This window comes from Zootoca vivipara, chromosome 2 (assembly GCF_963506605.1).
Source record: "Zootoca vivipara chromosome 2, rZooViv1.1, whole genome shotgun sequence".
NCBI classification, from domain to species: Eukaryota; Metazoa; Chordata; class Lepidosauria; order Squamata; family Lacertidae; genus Zootoca; species Zootoca vivipara.
In genome coordinates, this window is record NC_083277.1 from 33,798,586 (window position 1) to 33,812,234 (window position 13,649).

Consider the following 13,649-nt stretch of genomic DNA (forward strand, 5'->3'; position numbering starts at 1 on the left):
CCGTCCTGTTTAGTGTTCAAGTCAGCCACATCCTCCTCCCAGGATACCTCATTCTATTATTCCCCTTCTAGTTTTCCTTTCCAACAGTCGGCTGGCATTCCCTGCATGCTCCAGCTTCATTGTGCTTTTTCTGGGCTTTCCCCTTACGATTCCCCCCCCCCTAAAGATTTGTTGTAGTTTGCAAATGTTGAGGTGTTCCCCAAGGCTGCTGATACCTCCTGATGCAGGTGGGTGGTGCCATTTTTGTTACATAAGCAATACTCCTTTCCCCCGAAAGTTGAAAGTGAAGAGGATGGTGCAATTGCTGGAACAACTAAAAGCAACAGGATTCTGTATGCTAGAATGCTTGCTAAGGATGCAGGAGGGTTTAGTGCTGGTGTGTGTTTGTTGGGATTTATGTTAATAACATATCTTCTATTACACACACACACACACAAAACACTTACTTTGGTTGGAGATTCAAACAGGTAGGAACAATCTGGGACAGTAATTGTAAGTGGCTTAACTTTCTCTAGGGTAAAAGTGCTTTCTGGAGTGTTTTATTCCACAGCAATGCCTATAAATCACTAAAGCCTATTTGCAGGGAATGAGTGAGAACACCTGGTACAAAATATTGCTAAGAACATTCTTCTGAGCTCAGAATGACTTCAATTGCTTCTTTCAAAGGTTGTTTAGGCCATTTGACTGTCATTGCCCGTGGCAGCTTGGAAGAACTTATAGAGCCTGCACTCCCACTAAATTTGTTGCAGGCAAGACAAACTAATACACAAAAACTTTCTCTAATCAGGCTGCATGGGAGAACTTAAAATTTAGTTTCAAAAAGCTGGCCATTCAGTGGATATTGGGTGACTCTACTATTTAAAACTCTTTATTTTACTGTATTGGCCCAAATATAAGCCACACCCGAATATAAGCCGCACCTTTAAAATTCAAGGGGGAAAGAAGAAAATACCTGAATATAAGCCACTCCCTTAAAATTCTGCAGGCACTCATACCTGTTCCGTTATACTGTATGTCTGTTTCAGCAATGATATCGTAAAAGCCAATTTTTGTAAGGCCGTGAATTTAAGCCACACTTTAACTTTTCACAGTCGGAATTTGGAAAAAAAAAGAGGCTTATATTCAGGCCAATACGGTACTATTAGAATTTGTAAAATTACGTCCTTATCCAGTCGAAGTAGTCAGCACTGATGGTTTACAGCAGTCCTCCCTAAGCTGGTGTTTCTCCAAATTTTGGAATACAATTCTTATAATCCCCAACCATTGACCTTTGCTGGTTGGCGCTGTTCAGAGTTGTAGACTCCCCTCCCCTTCTCAGCGTGGCTTCTGAGAGATCACAGGTTAGATTCAAATTGCTTGTGAACTCTTTCAAGTTTGTTACACTAAAAAGGCCCTCGAGACCAAAGAGAAACCCAAACTAGCCCAAATGAGCTTAAACAGCTTGAAATCTCTCATCTTTCAGGTGTGTTTGTGTGAGCTGCAAGTGCTGTCCTTGGCTGATCTCACAGTTGGCTTTAATATGCTTGATCTGTACCTTTCACTGTAAACAAGTTAATGTTCAATGAAATGGGAACAGTTCTCCCCCTTATGATGTCAGGGCTGTGTTTTGCAATAAGTGCCACATTTCTTGCTATTGAAGCTATTTCTCCGCCAAAAGAAAAAATAATCTCAATGCTTGCATGTCTACTTCAGTTGTGTCATTAGGGGTGGGTGTTGGGAAATGGTGGTGGAGAACTTGGCTTAAGAGCTACAACATGCTGGCTTGTTCCTGAAATTTTTAATTAGGCGCAAGCCTCTGCAGGGTCAGTGGGTGAAAAATGAATAAGCAAAGCCAAGTGACTGTTAATGAAACACAGCACGCAGAGCATTTTAGTTCAGAAACAATTGTCATTCTTTCGCTTCAGTTTTTATACTCCCAAGTGTCTGTATACTTGATAATTTCCTCTGTAGGAGTAAGGTATAAACCCTTTTTTAAAGAACAAAAAATATATAAAAAACACCACAGTTGGTATTTGCAGATCAGAGGCTGTGTTTACATTGCAATAAAAATATTGGATGCTATTATATTAACTTCCAAATAGCTCTAATGCTGTGTTTAATCTAATGCTGTGTATCTATCTCCATTGGTTTTTTGTTTGTCTTTGTGTGCACTTCTTGCTGAGAGAGGAATTGGGACAAACTTTCCCAAGTGTTCCCCGTATCATGGGGGCTCCTTCCTAGTTGCACAATCCCATGCTATGCAATTGCATGTATGAATAGGTCAACCACGTGAATGGAGATGACTGAATGGGTCATTTCCCGACAAGTACCCTTCTGTGAGGTTGCTGATTGGATGAGAAAGCTCTGCATGATTAGACCTGCCAATGTGGGCATACTCTTCATACATTGACCCCTGCACTATGGCCTTTATGCTTGCTACACAGTTACACAGATGGTCTCACCATTCATAAATAATGTACTTCACAACCTTTTGAATTGTCTGTGGACAACTATATTTAGGTTTGTTTTTCTTCATAGTAGTTCCCATTGAGGCACTGAGTTTAACACTTGCTGGTGAGCTGTTTTCACCTACTCTTGAGAAAGCAAGAAATCAGAGAGCAATAATAATGTGGCGCTGGGCAATATTTTGAAACTGGTGTCCAGTCAACCCAGCATTCTTCTCATATTGCATGGGCTTTTGAGCAACAGTGCTAAGCCGATGATTCCCTTGCATTAGTATTTATCGCAGGAGAAGATGATGCCTAACAACATTTCTAGAACTCATATTGAGCTATTATATCAAGTCAAACCGTTGGTTTATCTGGGTTGGTTACTTGCAGGAGCTCTAACAGAGGCCTTTCCCCTCACTGCTACCTGATTATTTTAACTGGAGATGGCAAGGATTGACCTTCTACTCCACCACTTGAGCTTTGCCTCTTCCCTAACTCACAGGGGAGAGGACAAAAAGCCACAAATGCCATTTGACTCAGCTTCTTCTGGATAATCCCCAACACAGTAGGTTTTAGGTACCTGAACCCCAGGCTATAATTCAAACCTGGGCATTGCATATATTACGAATAAGCTTAAATGTCTAGGTTTGATCGTGGGTTACTGAGTTTGTGGCAAGCGGTACAATGATGGTTTAATCTGTAGAGGTGGCACTCAGCTAAGTTTTATGCAGAGTAGATGAACTGTAATGGGCCTAACTTAGTCACATTTATTAATTTCAGCGAGTAAGGCTTAGATATATGTATTTTTGATACATGCATTCCCAGGGAATGCAAAAATAAAAATAAAATATAGTCACAAATGTGGCAAAACTTCCATTGACTTTAATTGCTTGCCCTTAGAGTGTAATCTGAGCAAGTGGCTAATAAATAATGATGAGTTTGTTTTCTCTCCCTTAGGGCCAACAAGCCAGAGATGTCCGACAAAATGTCAAGTTTCCTGCATATTGGAGACATATGTTCTTTGTACGCAGAGGGATCAACAAATGGATTTATCAGCACGTTGGGGTAAGTGAGCCATTTTTCAGGTGCTGCAGGGTGTATTTAATGAGCTGGCAGTGGAGGAAAAATAGGCATAGTTGTCTAGAAGCCAGCGCTGTCATCGCCATGTGTTTAACAGGGCTGGGTGTCTCTTTCCTTCCCTGCAGCTATAAATCCTGGGATAAGAGGTTTCCCAGGTGAGTGAATCTGCTTCAGCAGAATCTAAACATTTCATTTTTAAAAACCAACTGCAGCAGCTTCTTCATCTTCATTTTGTTGCTCAGGGCAGTCTTGGCGGAATATTGAAGCCCGGAGCTCTGTGGTTTACTATCTAGATGAGGAACTGGCAGCGGAATCCAAAGAGAGAATAACAGTATGTCATTGCCTTCTGCTTCTTAGGGGGCACTCTTTATTACCAAGAAAATTGAGGAAACAGTCAGATGAGGGACCAGAATGGAGCTTATAGGCATGAAAGCAAATTGAACGGCAGTAGGGAACCCGAAACTATTCTTTAGCCTAATGTGGAAGGTTGTATGAAGAGTTAGTGTGCCGAGCACGATAAGGAGACCCGTGACAGGGCGAATACAAATGATTTGGCACCTCTTCTATTTTACAACCTCCTGGCTGAATTACTGTGAGGTGTTTATATGTGGGGCTGCCCTTAAACAGTTTCAGAGCTTCAACTAGTGCAGAATTTGGCTGCTAGGATACTGGCAAGTTTCCTAAATCGATCCGTGTTACATCAGCTCTAGAGAAACTCCCTTGGCCCCCCCTACTTGCTACTAAGCCTAATTCACGGTGCTGATATATAAAATGAAAGTAAAATATTCTCAGAAATTTATAAGAGATAACATAAACTAATCTGTGTAAAATTATGCTCCTCAAAGGCCAGTACTGTGCCCCTCTGACGTGTGTGCCCTAGGGGGCGGCCTAGTTGGCCTAATGATAGATAGCATTGGCCTTGCTTGGACACCAGATGTCTGAAGGAGTGCCATGCCAACCTGCCCATGGGCTAACAGGTTAAGGGGAACTATCTCACGCATGTTCAAAAGGGAGGGCCTTCTCTGTGGTGGCATCCTATCTGTGGAATGCCCTCTTGAGGAAGTTAAACCTGGCACCGACAGTGTATTCTTTTCAGCAGCAGGTGAAAACCTTTTTAAATTGCCCATGCATTCTAGAACAATGCCTATAGCTGTTGAATGGTTTTATTCCCCTTTCTCTTGTTGTGTTTTTGTAATTTTAAATCTCCTTGTTTGCTGCCCTGGACTCCAATTTTTGATGAAAGGTGGCTCACGATTAAACAAATAAGAATAAAGCTCTGTTTTGAAGACATCAGTGTTTAAATTAGCATATCCTGCTAATTCCATCTGGGCAGAAGCACTAAAGGAAGACACAGAGCAAGGCCAGTTAAGGGTGTGACATGGCGAGATAGTCCCAAGGTCCACTTAGAGAGGTGGAGAGGGCCATATTTGACCTGCAGGCCTGAAGTTCCCCTCCCCTGCACTAAATGTTGAGTCCTTTGAGTAAGTAAAGCCAGGAAAGTTGATGAAAAAGGTTAAATATGATTCTCTCCCCACACCTACCACCCTGTATAATTAATTCATATGTACAATAAGTGTTTTTGTTGTGTTTTCTTTTTTCCTATGTAATGACATAAGTTTAAGCTTTCTGGCCAGGGCTTCTCTCCTCGGCAGAATTAATTTGTGTGTTTTGAGGATCCCAGTGTGAAGTTCTAGAAGCAGATGTCCAATACAGTCAGAGCATATACCGTGTTTCTCCTAAAATAAGACGTGCCTCTAAAATAAGCCATGGCACGATCTTTTAAAGGCAAAAATATATAAGACATCCCCCCCAAAATAAGACATGTTGGGGGGTACCGGTACCTACCCGACCCAGCGGGAGCCGGCAAACGCAGCAGCGCGTGCCAAGCCCCAGCCCAGCGGGAGCCCCAGCACAGAGACGCGCCGAGCTCCGACTGAACGGGCCCCAGGACCCGGCAGCGGGCGGCGCACGAAGCCGCAGGACCCGGCAGGAGCCGGCAGCAGCCCCAGCCGCGCCGCGCCGCCCGAAGCCCAGGGACCCGGCAGCGGGCGGCGTGCGAAGTGGCAGTAGCCGGCAGGAGCCGGCAGCAGCCCCAGCCACGCCGCGCCGCGCCGCACCGCCCGAAGCCCAGGGACCCGGCAGCGGGCTCAGCGGGCGGCGCGCGAAGTGGCAGTAGCCGGCAGGAGCCGGCAGCAGCCCCAGCCACGACGCGCCGCACCGCCCGAAGCCCAGGGACCCGGCAGCGGGCGGCGCGCGAAGTGGCAGTAGCCGGCAGCAGCCCCAGCCACGACGCGCCGCACCGCCCGAAGCCCAGGGACCTGGCAGCGGGCTCAGCGGGCGGCGCGCGAAGTGGCAGGAGCCGGCAGCAGCCCCAGCCACGACGCGCCGCACCGCCCGAAGCCCAGGGACCCGGCAGCGGGCGGCGCGCGAAGTGGCAGTAGCCGGCAGGAGCCGGCAGCAGCCCCAGCCACGACGCGCCGCACCGCACGAAGCCCAGGGACCCAGCAGCGGGCTCAGCGGGCGGCGCAAGAAAGCCCTGTACCATGCTCAATAAAAAAAAGACATCCCCCGAAAATAAGCCGCAATGTGTTTTTTTAGAGAAAAAATAAATATAAGACGTGTCTTATTTTGGGAGAAACACGGTACCTGGCTTTCGACCAAGTGAAGATGCCCGGCGCCTGACATCTCCACCATCTGGGAAGCATTGGATCTGGACTGTTTTAACACACTAATACCCCACCCCCTGGTAGAATTCAATCAGTTATATTTTATCTGCACAATCAGAATGAAATTCTGGAACCAAAATGCCTTTTCTGTGCAGCCTGAGCAGTAGCAGTCACCAATAAGGAAAAGAGGTCTGAATAGGCCAATATATATGTGGACTGTCCCTGGGTAAAGTTACTGATTTTCTTTAAGTTCTCAAAGTTCGATACCAGGCATCCCCACACTTTGGCCCTCCAGATGTTTTGGACTACAATTCCCATCATCCCTGACCACTGGTCCTGTTAGCTAGGGATCATGGGAGTTGTAGACCAAAACATCTGGAGGGCCGCAGTTTGGGGATGCCTGTTCTATACCTACCGGTAGCTCAAGGTTGTCATCTGAACTTGTCAGATGTTTAACTGAGAATCAATCACAGTCAGACAGTCATTTGAAAAAATAAGACTTTAAAGGCATCTTGCCCCAAAGTGGCAACTAGGTGTTCTGTTTTGGTGACTGCAACCTTGGTTTAAGGAGCCTTTTAGTGCCTAGCTTATAGATCTGAGTTTCTAACACTGCTTCTGGAGCTAGGCACCACCTCAGGTGACAAAATAACTTGCTCAGCCTTGGATACAATATTTGTTGTTCTGCCTTGGGCAGCAAACAGTCTTGAGTTTGCCATTAACCAGAACACCCTGTTGGAGCAACTGTGCAAGGGTTTACATGTTAAGAGCTCAAAAACAATGGGAACTGAATATAGCTAAACACAGTAATGATATTTTGTTCAAGTAAATATTTCTCTGAAGCTGAATCCTGCTTAATATTCCTGTGAGATGATGACTTGAAGCTTAATCACAGCCTTGCTTCTGTTTTTTCTAAATACAGTGCTCCAATGGCTTTGGTTCCTAGTTTGTAATATACCTAATTGCCTTTTGAACACTAAGCAAGCTGTGTGTAATCTTTATTTTGATCATCTGTTTGCCTGGAATAATGCTCCCTTGCCTGTGATCTATTTTTGGAACAAGGTGAATCTTTCAGCTACTAGAATTGGCTGTCTGGATGCTTTTTGCAAGACTTTTTTTTTGAACTTCATCAAATTAGGGTGGCTTCTTGCTTTGACACTCAGTTCCTCCTACCCTTTCTTGAGCAAGTCTTTCCCCATCCTTTGATACTTTGGGGGAGGTGGGAGGGCAGATGCAACAGAGAATTTCAGCAGATTCACCTTTTCACGCCATTGCACTGTAGCAGTGAATAGCTGTCTAGCTGATATTCCCTCTTGCATTAAAGTTACAGAAGCAATGTTCCCTATTGCATTGGGTGTTTTTAACCTCCTTATCCCCTGCTGTGGATGAAGAGTGAGTATGGCCTTATTCATAGTCTCAGAGCATATGTCTTAAAGCAATACTAATGCTGAGAGCTGGACTCCTTCCTTCCTATTTGAACTTTAGTTTAGGGGGGGGTGAAGGTTGTGAGGGACCGATATACTTAGCATTTATCTCTGCGTCATATGAAAGCCCTGGGGTGGAAGGTTGTTTTTCATTTGTCAAGGGGGCAAGTCATAACTGCAAGTCCTAAGCCAAATTTCTATGACGTGACTGACTGGACCACAGAATCCATTAAAAAGATGTTTTTAAAAATAACTAACAGTATCAACATATCTTCAGGGCATTACCTAGTTCAGGCATGTCCAACAGGTGAGCCGGCCAGGTGCAGAGAGAGCCAACATGCTTTGCTCCACTCCAGTCTGTTAACTCAGTGTAGCTCCCCAGTGAAGGCAAAGCTTGGCTTAACGTGTCATCAAATTGTGGTTAAGTGCTCTTCCTTCACCACAATCATTAGCAAAGAACAAACCATGGGTATAAGTCGTGATTAAGGAGGAGAAAGCTCAAGCGTGTCATGCTGTGTTGAGCTACAAGGACCAGGGAAGAGCAAAGTGGCTGGGATCTCCTCACTAAGAACAAGCACAGGCATCCCCAAACTGCGGCCCTACAGATGCTTTGGCCTACAACTCCCATGATCCCTAGCTAACAGGACCAGTGGTCAGGGAAGATGGGAATTGTAGTTCAAAACATCTGGAGGGCCGAAGTTTGGGGATGCCTGAACTAGCATGTTTACTCATTTGTGCTAGGTCATGGTTTGGCTCACTGCTGCAAACATGGCCACCGAATCTAACGTTCCTATGGACTACACAGACTGTTGTTTAATGCCTCCCTGGTGGAGTTACTTTCACTTTAAGTGGCTTACAGTGTGCTCCTAAGCGTGCATACTTGGAATTGTTCACAGGGTATATAAACAATTGCATATTATTATTATTATTTATTTATTTATACCCCGCCCATCTGGCTGGGTTTCCCCCACCACTCTGGGCGGCTTCCAAGAAATAGCAAAATACATTAATATACCACAGATTAAAAACTTCCCTAAACAGGGCTGCCTTTAGGTGTTTTCTAAATGTCAGGTAGTTGCTTATCTCCTTGACCTCCGATGGGGGGGTGTTCCACAGGGTGGGCGCCACTACCGAGAAGGCCCTCTGCCTGGTTCCCTGTAACTTGGCTTCTCGTAGTGAGGGAACCGCCAGAAGACCCTCGGCGCTGGACCTCAGTGTCTGGGCAGAACGATGGGGGTGGAGACACTCCTTCAGGTATACAGGACCGAGGCCATTTAGGGCTTTAAAGGTCAGCACCAACACTTTGAATTGTGCTCAGAAACATACTGGGAACCAATGTAGGTCTCTTAGGACCGGTGTTATGTGTTCCTGGCGGCCACTCCCAGTCACCAGTCTAGCTGCCGCATTCTGGATTAATTGCAGTTTCCGGATCACCTTCAAAGGTAGTGCCACGTAGAGCACATTGCAGTAGTCCAAGCGGGAGATAACTAGAGCATGCACCATTCTGGTGAGACAGTCTGTGGGCACGTAGGGTCTCAGCCTGCGTACCAGATGGAGCTGATAGACAGCCGCCCTGGACACAGAATTAACCTGTGGCTCCATGGACAGCTGTGAGTCCAAAATGACTCCCAGGCTGCGCTCCCACCCGCCCGCCCCCTGTTCCCCCAAAACAGTACAGTACTTCTGTCTTGTCAGGACTCAACCTCAGTCTGTATATAAATATATATATAAAACTACTGCATATATTGTATTTTTTTTGCCATTAACTCTTCTCACACACCAAGGGCGTTTTTTTTTTTAAAAAAGTCTTATCTCTATTAAGGTCTTTCTTGCTGCACATTCCTACAGAAAAAAAATATTGAGACTGGAAGAGCATGCTGGGAGAATAAAAATTTAGAAGGGGAAGAAGGCCAAGATGGCACCTCATTTTCTGCCTTCCTAAATCTGCAGCTGAAGTCAATTACTTTGAGACCCTGAAGGTTGCCATTAGAATGTCTGCATGAAGTATCCCTGCCTTGGCTAGTGGAACACTTGGATAGACAATAGACTTTCTTTTCAGTAAAGTGGTATCTCTACTTACGAATAACTCTACTTACAAATGTTTCTACTTACGAATGGAGCCCCGTCCGCCATCTTGGATGTGGTTTAGATAGGATTTTCTCTACTTACGAATTTTTAGATAGGGTTGCTTCTACGTACGATTTTTTTCTCCCAATGCATTCCTATGGGATTTGACTTACTATTTTTTTCTACTTACAAATGTGCGTTTGGAACGCATTAAATTTGTAAGTAGAGGTACCACTGTACTTGGTCCACAGATCCATCACTTGAAGGTACCTTCTGAATGTCAGAGGTTTATCAATAGATGATGAGAATGGATTTGAGCACCGTGCTGTACAATAATAGTGGTTTCTTCTCCTTTCCTGTTTCTCCGCATCAAAGTATGTCTGAAATACTCCCTCTCTGGGGACTTTCTGTCTTCCATGTTAGACAGGCAGGAACTTGGAGCGGAACCTTCTTTCTGGTGGAAAGCATTTCCAAAGAGGTCTTAAAAATAAATAAAAATCTTTTGCTGTAGTCTTTTAAAACACCAGGCCAAGGCTATTTTATTCAGGCTGGCATATGGAATATGAGACTTTATGGATGCTCTGCTCATTTTTACAAAGTTGATAAACTATTTTATAACTGCGGAACGCCTTCTCCAAAGAGAGTTGCTGTCAAATATTCCTTGTGCTTTAATAGTCTAATGAAAACATACCTCTTCCACCTGGCTAACTGCTACAAATGTAACTTTTTGTTTTATACAGTACAGTACAGTACTTTGCAATGCCTCTTTAAACTGCAGTAAATCAACAGATACGCTGTTATTTATTGATCACCAAAGTCCATTTTATTACTGCAAACATAAAACAGGGTCAACCATTCCTTTTGCTAAGTTAGATGGCTAATATGAGCCGTTGTTAGTCTGTGTGGTGTAGTTGTTAAAAGCTACCATGTTGGCCTACAACTAGGGAGACCTGCACTCAGATTCCACTCAGCTGCAGAACTCACTGGGTCATTCACTATATTTTTCATCCTAAATTTACTTCACAAGGTTGTTGTGAAGAAGAAATGCAGGGGGAGGGATGAAAACGGAGGCGGGGGGGGGGAACTCTGCAGCCAGCTTGAGCTTCTTGGAGGAAAGATGAGATACAAATGGGGAGGGGGGAAGCATAATAGCTCTAGTGCAAGATGGTTGATAACTGTGTAAGCAGCCACTGGGCAAATCTGTATACACTTCTAGCCAAGGAGAGTGGCTGAAATGATGGCATTTAAGATTGGGTGCTGATTGAACTATATGTAGAACTTTGACAATATGTGTGAGAAGAGTTACACCAGAGTCTCTAAAGATCGAGGGAAGCTTTTAGCCACTTGAATGTCACTTGGTTGACTGTAAACATCTCTCATACAAGCAAGACTTGGATAGGAATATATTGGAAGGAATTCAGCCTCACGCTGAGGTGATTGTTCCATTTGGGCAAGCATTGTAGCTTGCCGGATGGAATTATCTCCCCTCTCCTCTTCCCTTACACTGTTTTGGGGGGTTGGAAGAAGCCAAATTCAAGGGGGAAGATCCCCCTTGCACAAGCCCATGGACAGGACTCATTAGTTGGATCCTGCCCATGGTGTTTGCGCTCCTCACACTTTTTTTTGTTTGCGGCAGTAACTTCCACTTGTTAAAAATGTAAGGCAATTAATATACCGCTTCTCAGGCAGACCTCACAAAGCTGTTTACTTTACTATGGTAACAACAAACAGTGGTGGGAGTGGGCTTTAAATAAGAGGGCTTTTTTTGTGGCACTACTCACAAGTATGGATTACCCTCGCCTCTTATTTTGCTGCCTATGGCGGCCATTTTGTGCTGGCACCTGTGGCATGTTTATCAATGTATGAATAGTGGCACCTTCCTTTTTACCAAAAAGAAAAGCAGTGAAAAATGTTATACTGAAATGGAGAAGACAGCTGTTGAGACGTATCTGCCATTGCCTCTTTTACTTTCCCCTCTGGGCAAGATGGTCCCGCAGAAGCCCCTGTGGTGACTCTTGGAGGTAGGTGGGAGGGGCCACTCAGGGAGCTGTCTTCCACAGCCAAGTTTAGATTTATTTCTTGCGTATTTTTTGGATACATTTGGATAACCTTTCCTTCTGAATGGATGGACGTAAGGGTGTCAATATTCCTGTAGTTCAGAGTCAGAGCTTCCAGTCAGAACTGACAGAGCTATTTGCTAAGAGAACTTAAAACTGTTTATTTTAACATAAATCTCAATGAAGACCCAGAGACTTGTAACTGCAGTCCGCAAACAACAACTAGGAGCTCTCCTTCTAAAGCTGTCTCTAGCAGGCAAGTGGACTTTTCTACAATTATTAATTCCGACCTCTCTCTCTCTCTCTCTCCCCTGTGGCATGCACTTTACTATGGGTTTATAACATTTAAATCAATTGAAATAAAATAGCTCCATTAGTGTGTTAGGTGAAGTAGAGTTCATTGAACTAAGTTTGCTCCAAAGTGAGGTGATTTTAAAAAACACGTTTGGACATTTTTTTTCCCTCCCATGGAATTCAGCATGGTGTGCAATGGTGTTCACCTCCATATTTTATCCTCTCAACAGCCCTGTGGGGTAGGTTAGGCTGAGAGGTAGCGATTGGCCAAAATTCTTCAGTCATTTTGTTTTGTGACTCAGGTGAGGATTCAAATATGTGTTTCCGTCTCTCCGGAGAGACGATTTGAACTTTAGAAAAAAGACGGCAGTGGACGGTTGCGAGGAATCCCCAATTTCTTGAAGCATGGGAACCCAAAAAAATTTTTTTAGATGATTTGGCATAACATTCGGTTTGATTGATATATATGTGTATAATTTGAAATAATGAATGTGATATAATTGGTTTTAATTGGAAAATTAATAAAAATATATTTTTTTAAAAAAAAACAAATATGTGTTTCCACATTCTAGTCAGTCTTTCTCAACCTCTGCAGTACACTAGCTTACAAGTGCGTGAAGAAAACACAAAGCACTTTTAAACTGTCTGTTGAAGCTGTTTAGAAATCAGTCATTGCCTTCTTCAGTTTCCATTTGGAGACCAGTAATTTCCATATAATAGGCCTTTTAAAATGGTGTCTGTCCTAAACGACATCAGTATTTTGTCATCTGAAGTAATCCAGGTAAATGCTTACTTGTATATCTGATTCACATTTCTGTGCAAACAAGGATATTTGTAATCTGAAAGGTGTAATGTTTAAGTCAGTCACAAGTACCTTTATTTCATGTTTTGTGATAGTTTCCATGTGCGAGAATCAGAGTAGTTCCACCGCAGGTTTTAGCAATTACTTGGCCTGGATTTTTTGGCAAGCTGAGTCTGTGTATGCAGCTATAAAACATTACAACAGGTCTTGCTCTACATTTACAGTTTGCATTGGGCCTGTTTCAATAAAACTTTTGCATTTACTATAACTTCTCTGCATCTTCCTGGGTCCTGGAAGTACACTGCAAATATCCGGATCTTTCTCTCTCCCCCACATGCCATAAATCTGTTGGATGGTAGCCTACCTGTCACTGAGCAGGAGACACAGGAAGCGATACTGAACAAAATCTAATTTTGTTCGGGTCATAATGAGCACAGTAATTATTTGGGTACATCATCAGCCTCACAGAATCTTGAAATGAATTCATAAAGTTATTCATAAAGTGTGCTGGACTAGCTCAGTGTCTTAAAACCAGTACCGTGTACCTTGAAGATGGTACGTGTTACCATCTACCGTGTACTTAAGAACAATGCCTCTTATGTAAAAAATGACCTGGAGTTTTGATACTGAATATTTTGGTTTTTGTTTTCCAATCCATGCCAGGATCAGGAACCTGATCTCTCACTTCCCCACTTAACAGAAGATGAACCTGCACATTTAATCAAATGGAAAAGTCACACATACTTTAGTGACTACATTAAACTTTGACTTACAGTGGTACCTCGCAAGACGAATGCCCTGCAAGATGAACTTTTCGCAAGACGAATGAGTCT

At 43.8% G+C, this 13,649-nt stretch overlaps 1 protein-coding gene across 7 annotated transcripts in view; it reads left to right on the plus strand.

The window, feature by feature from the left end:
* Nucleotides 1-13,649, plus strand: part of ITPR1 (inositol 1,4,5-trisphosphate receptor type 1) — a 216,163-nt gene that overhangs the window by 22,658 nt on the left and 179,856 nt on the right. For all 7 annotated transcript variants that reach the window (XM_060271356.1, XM_060271357.1, XM_060271359.1 and 4 more), the window contains exon 2: nucleotides 3,387-3,494. In XM_060271356.1, coding sequence (XP_060127339.1) covers nucleotides 3,403-3,494 — 92 coding nt within the window. In that variant the 5' untranslated portion in view covers nucleotides 3,387-3,402. The remainder of the gene's footprint in view (nucleotides 1-3,386; nucleotides 3,495-13,649) is intronic.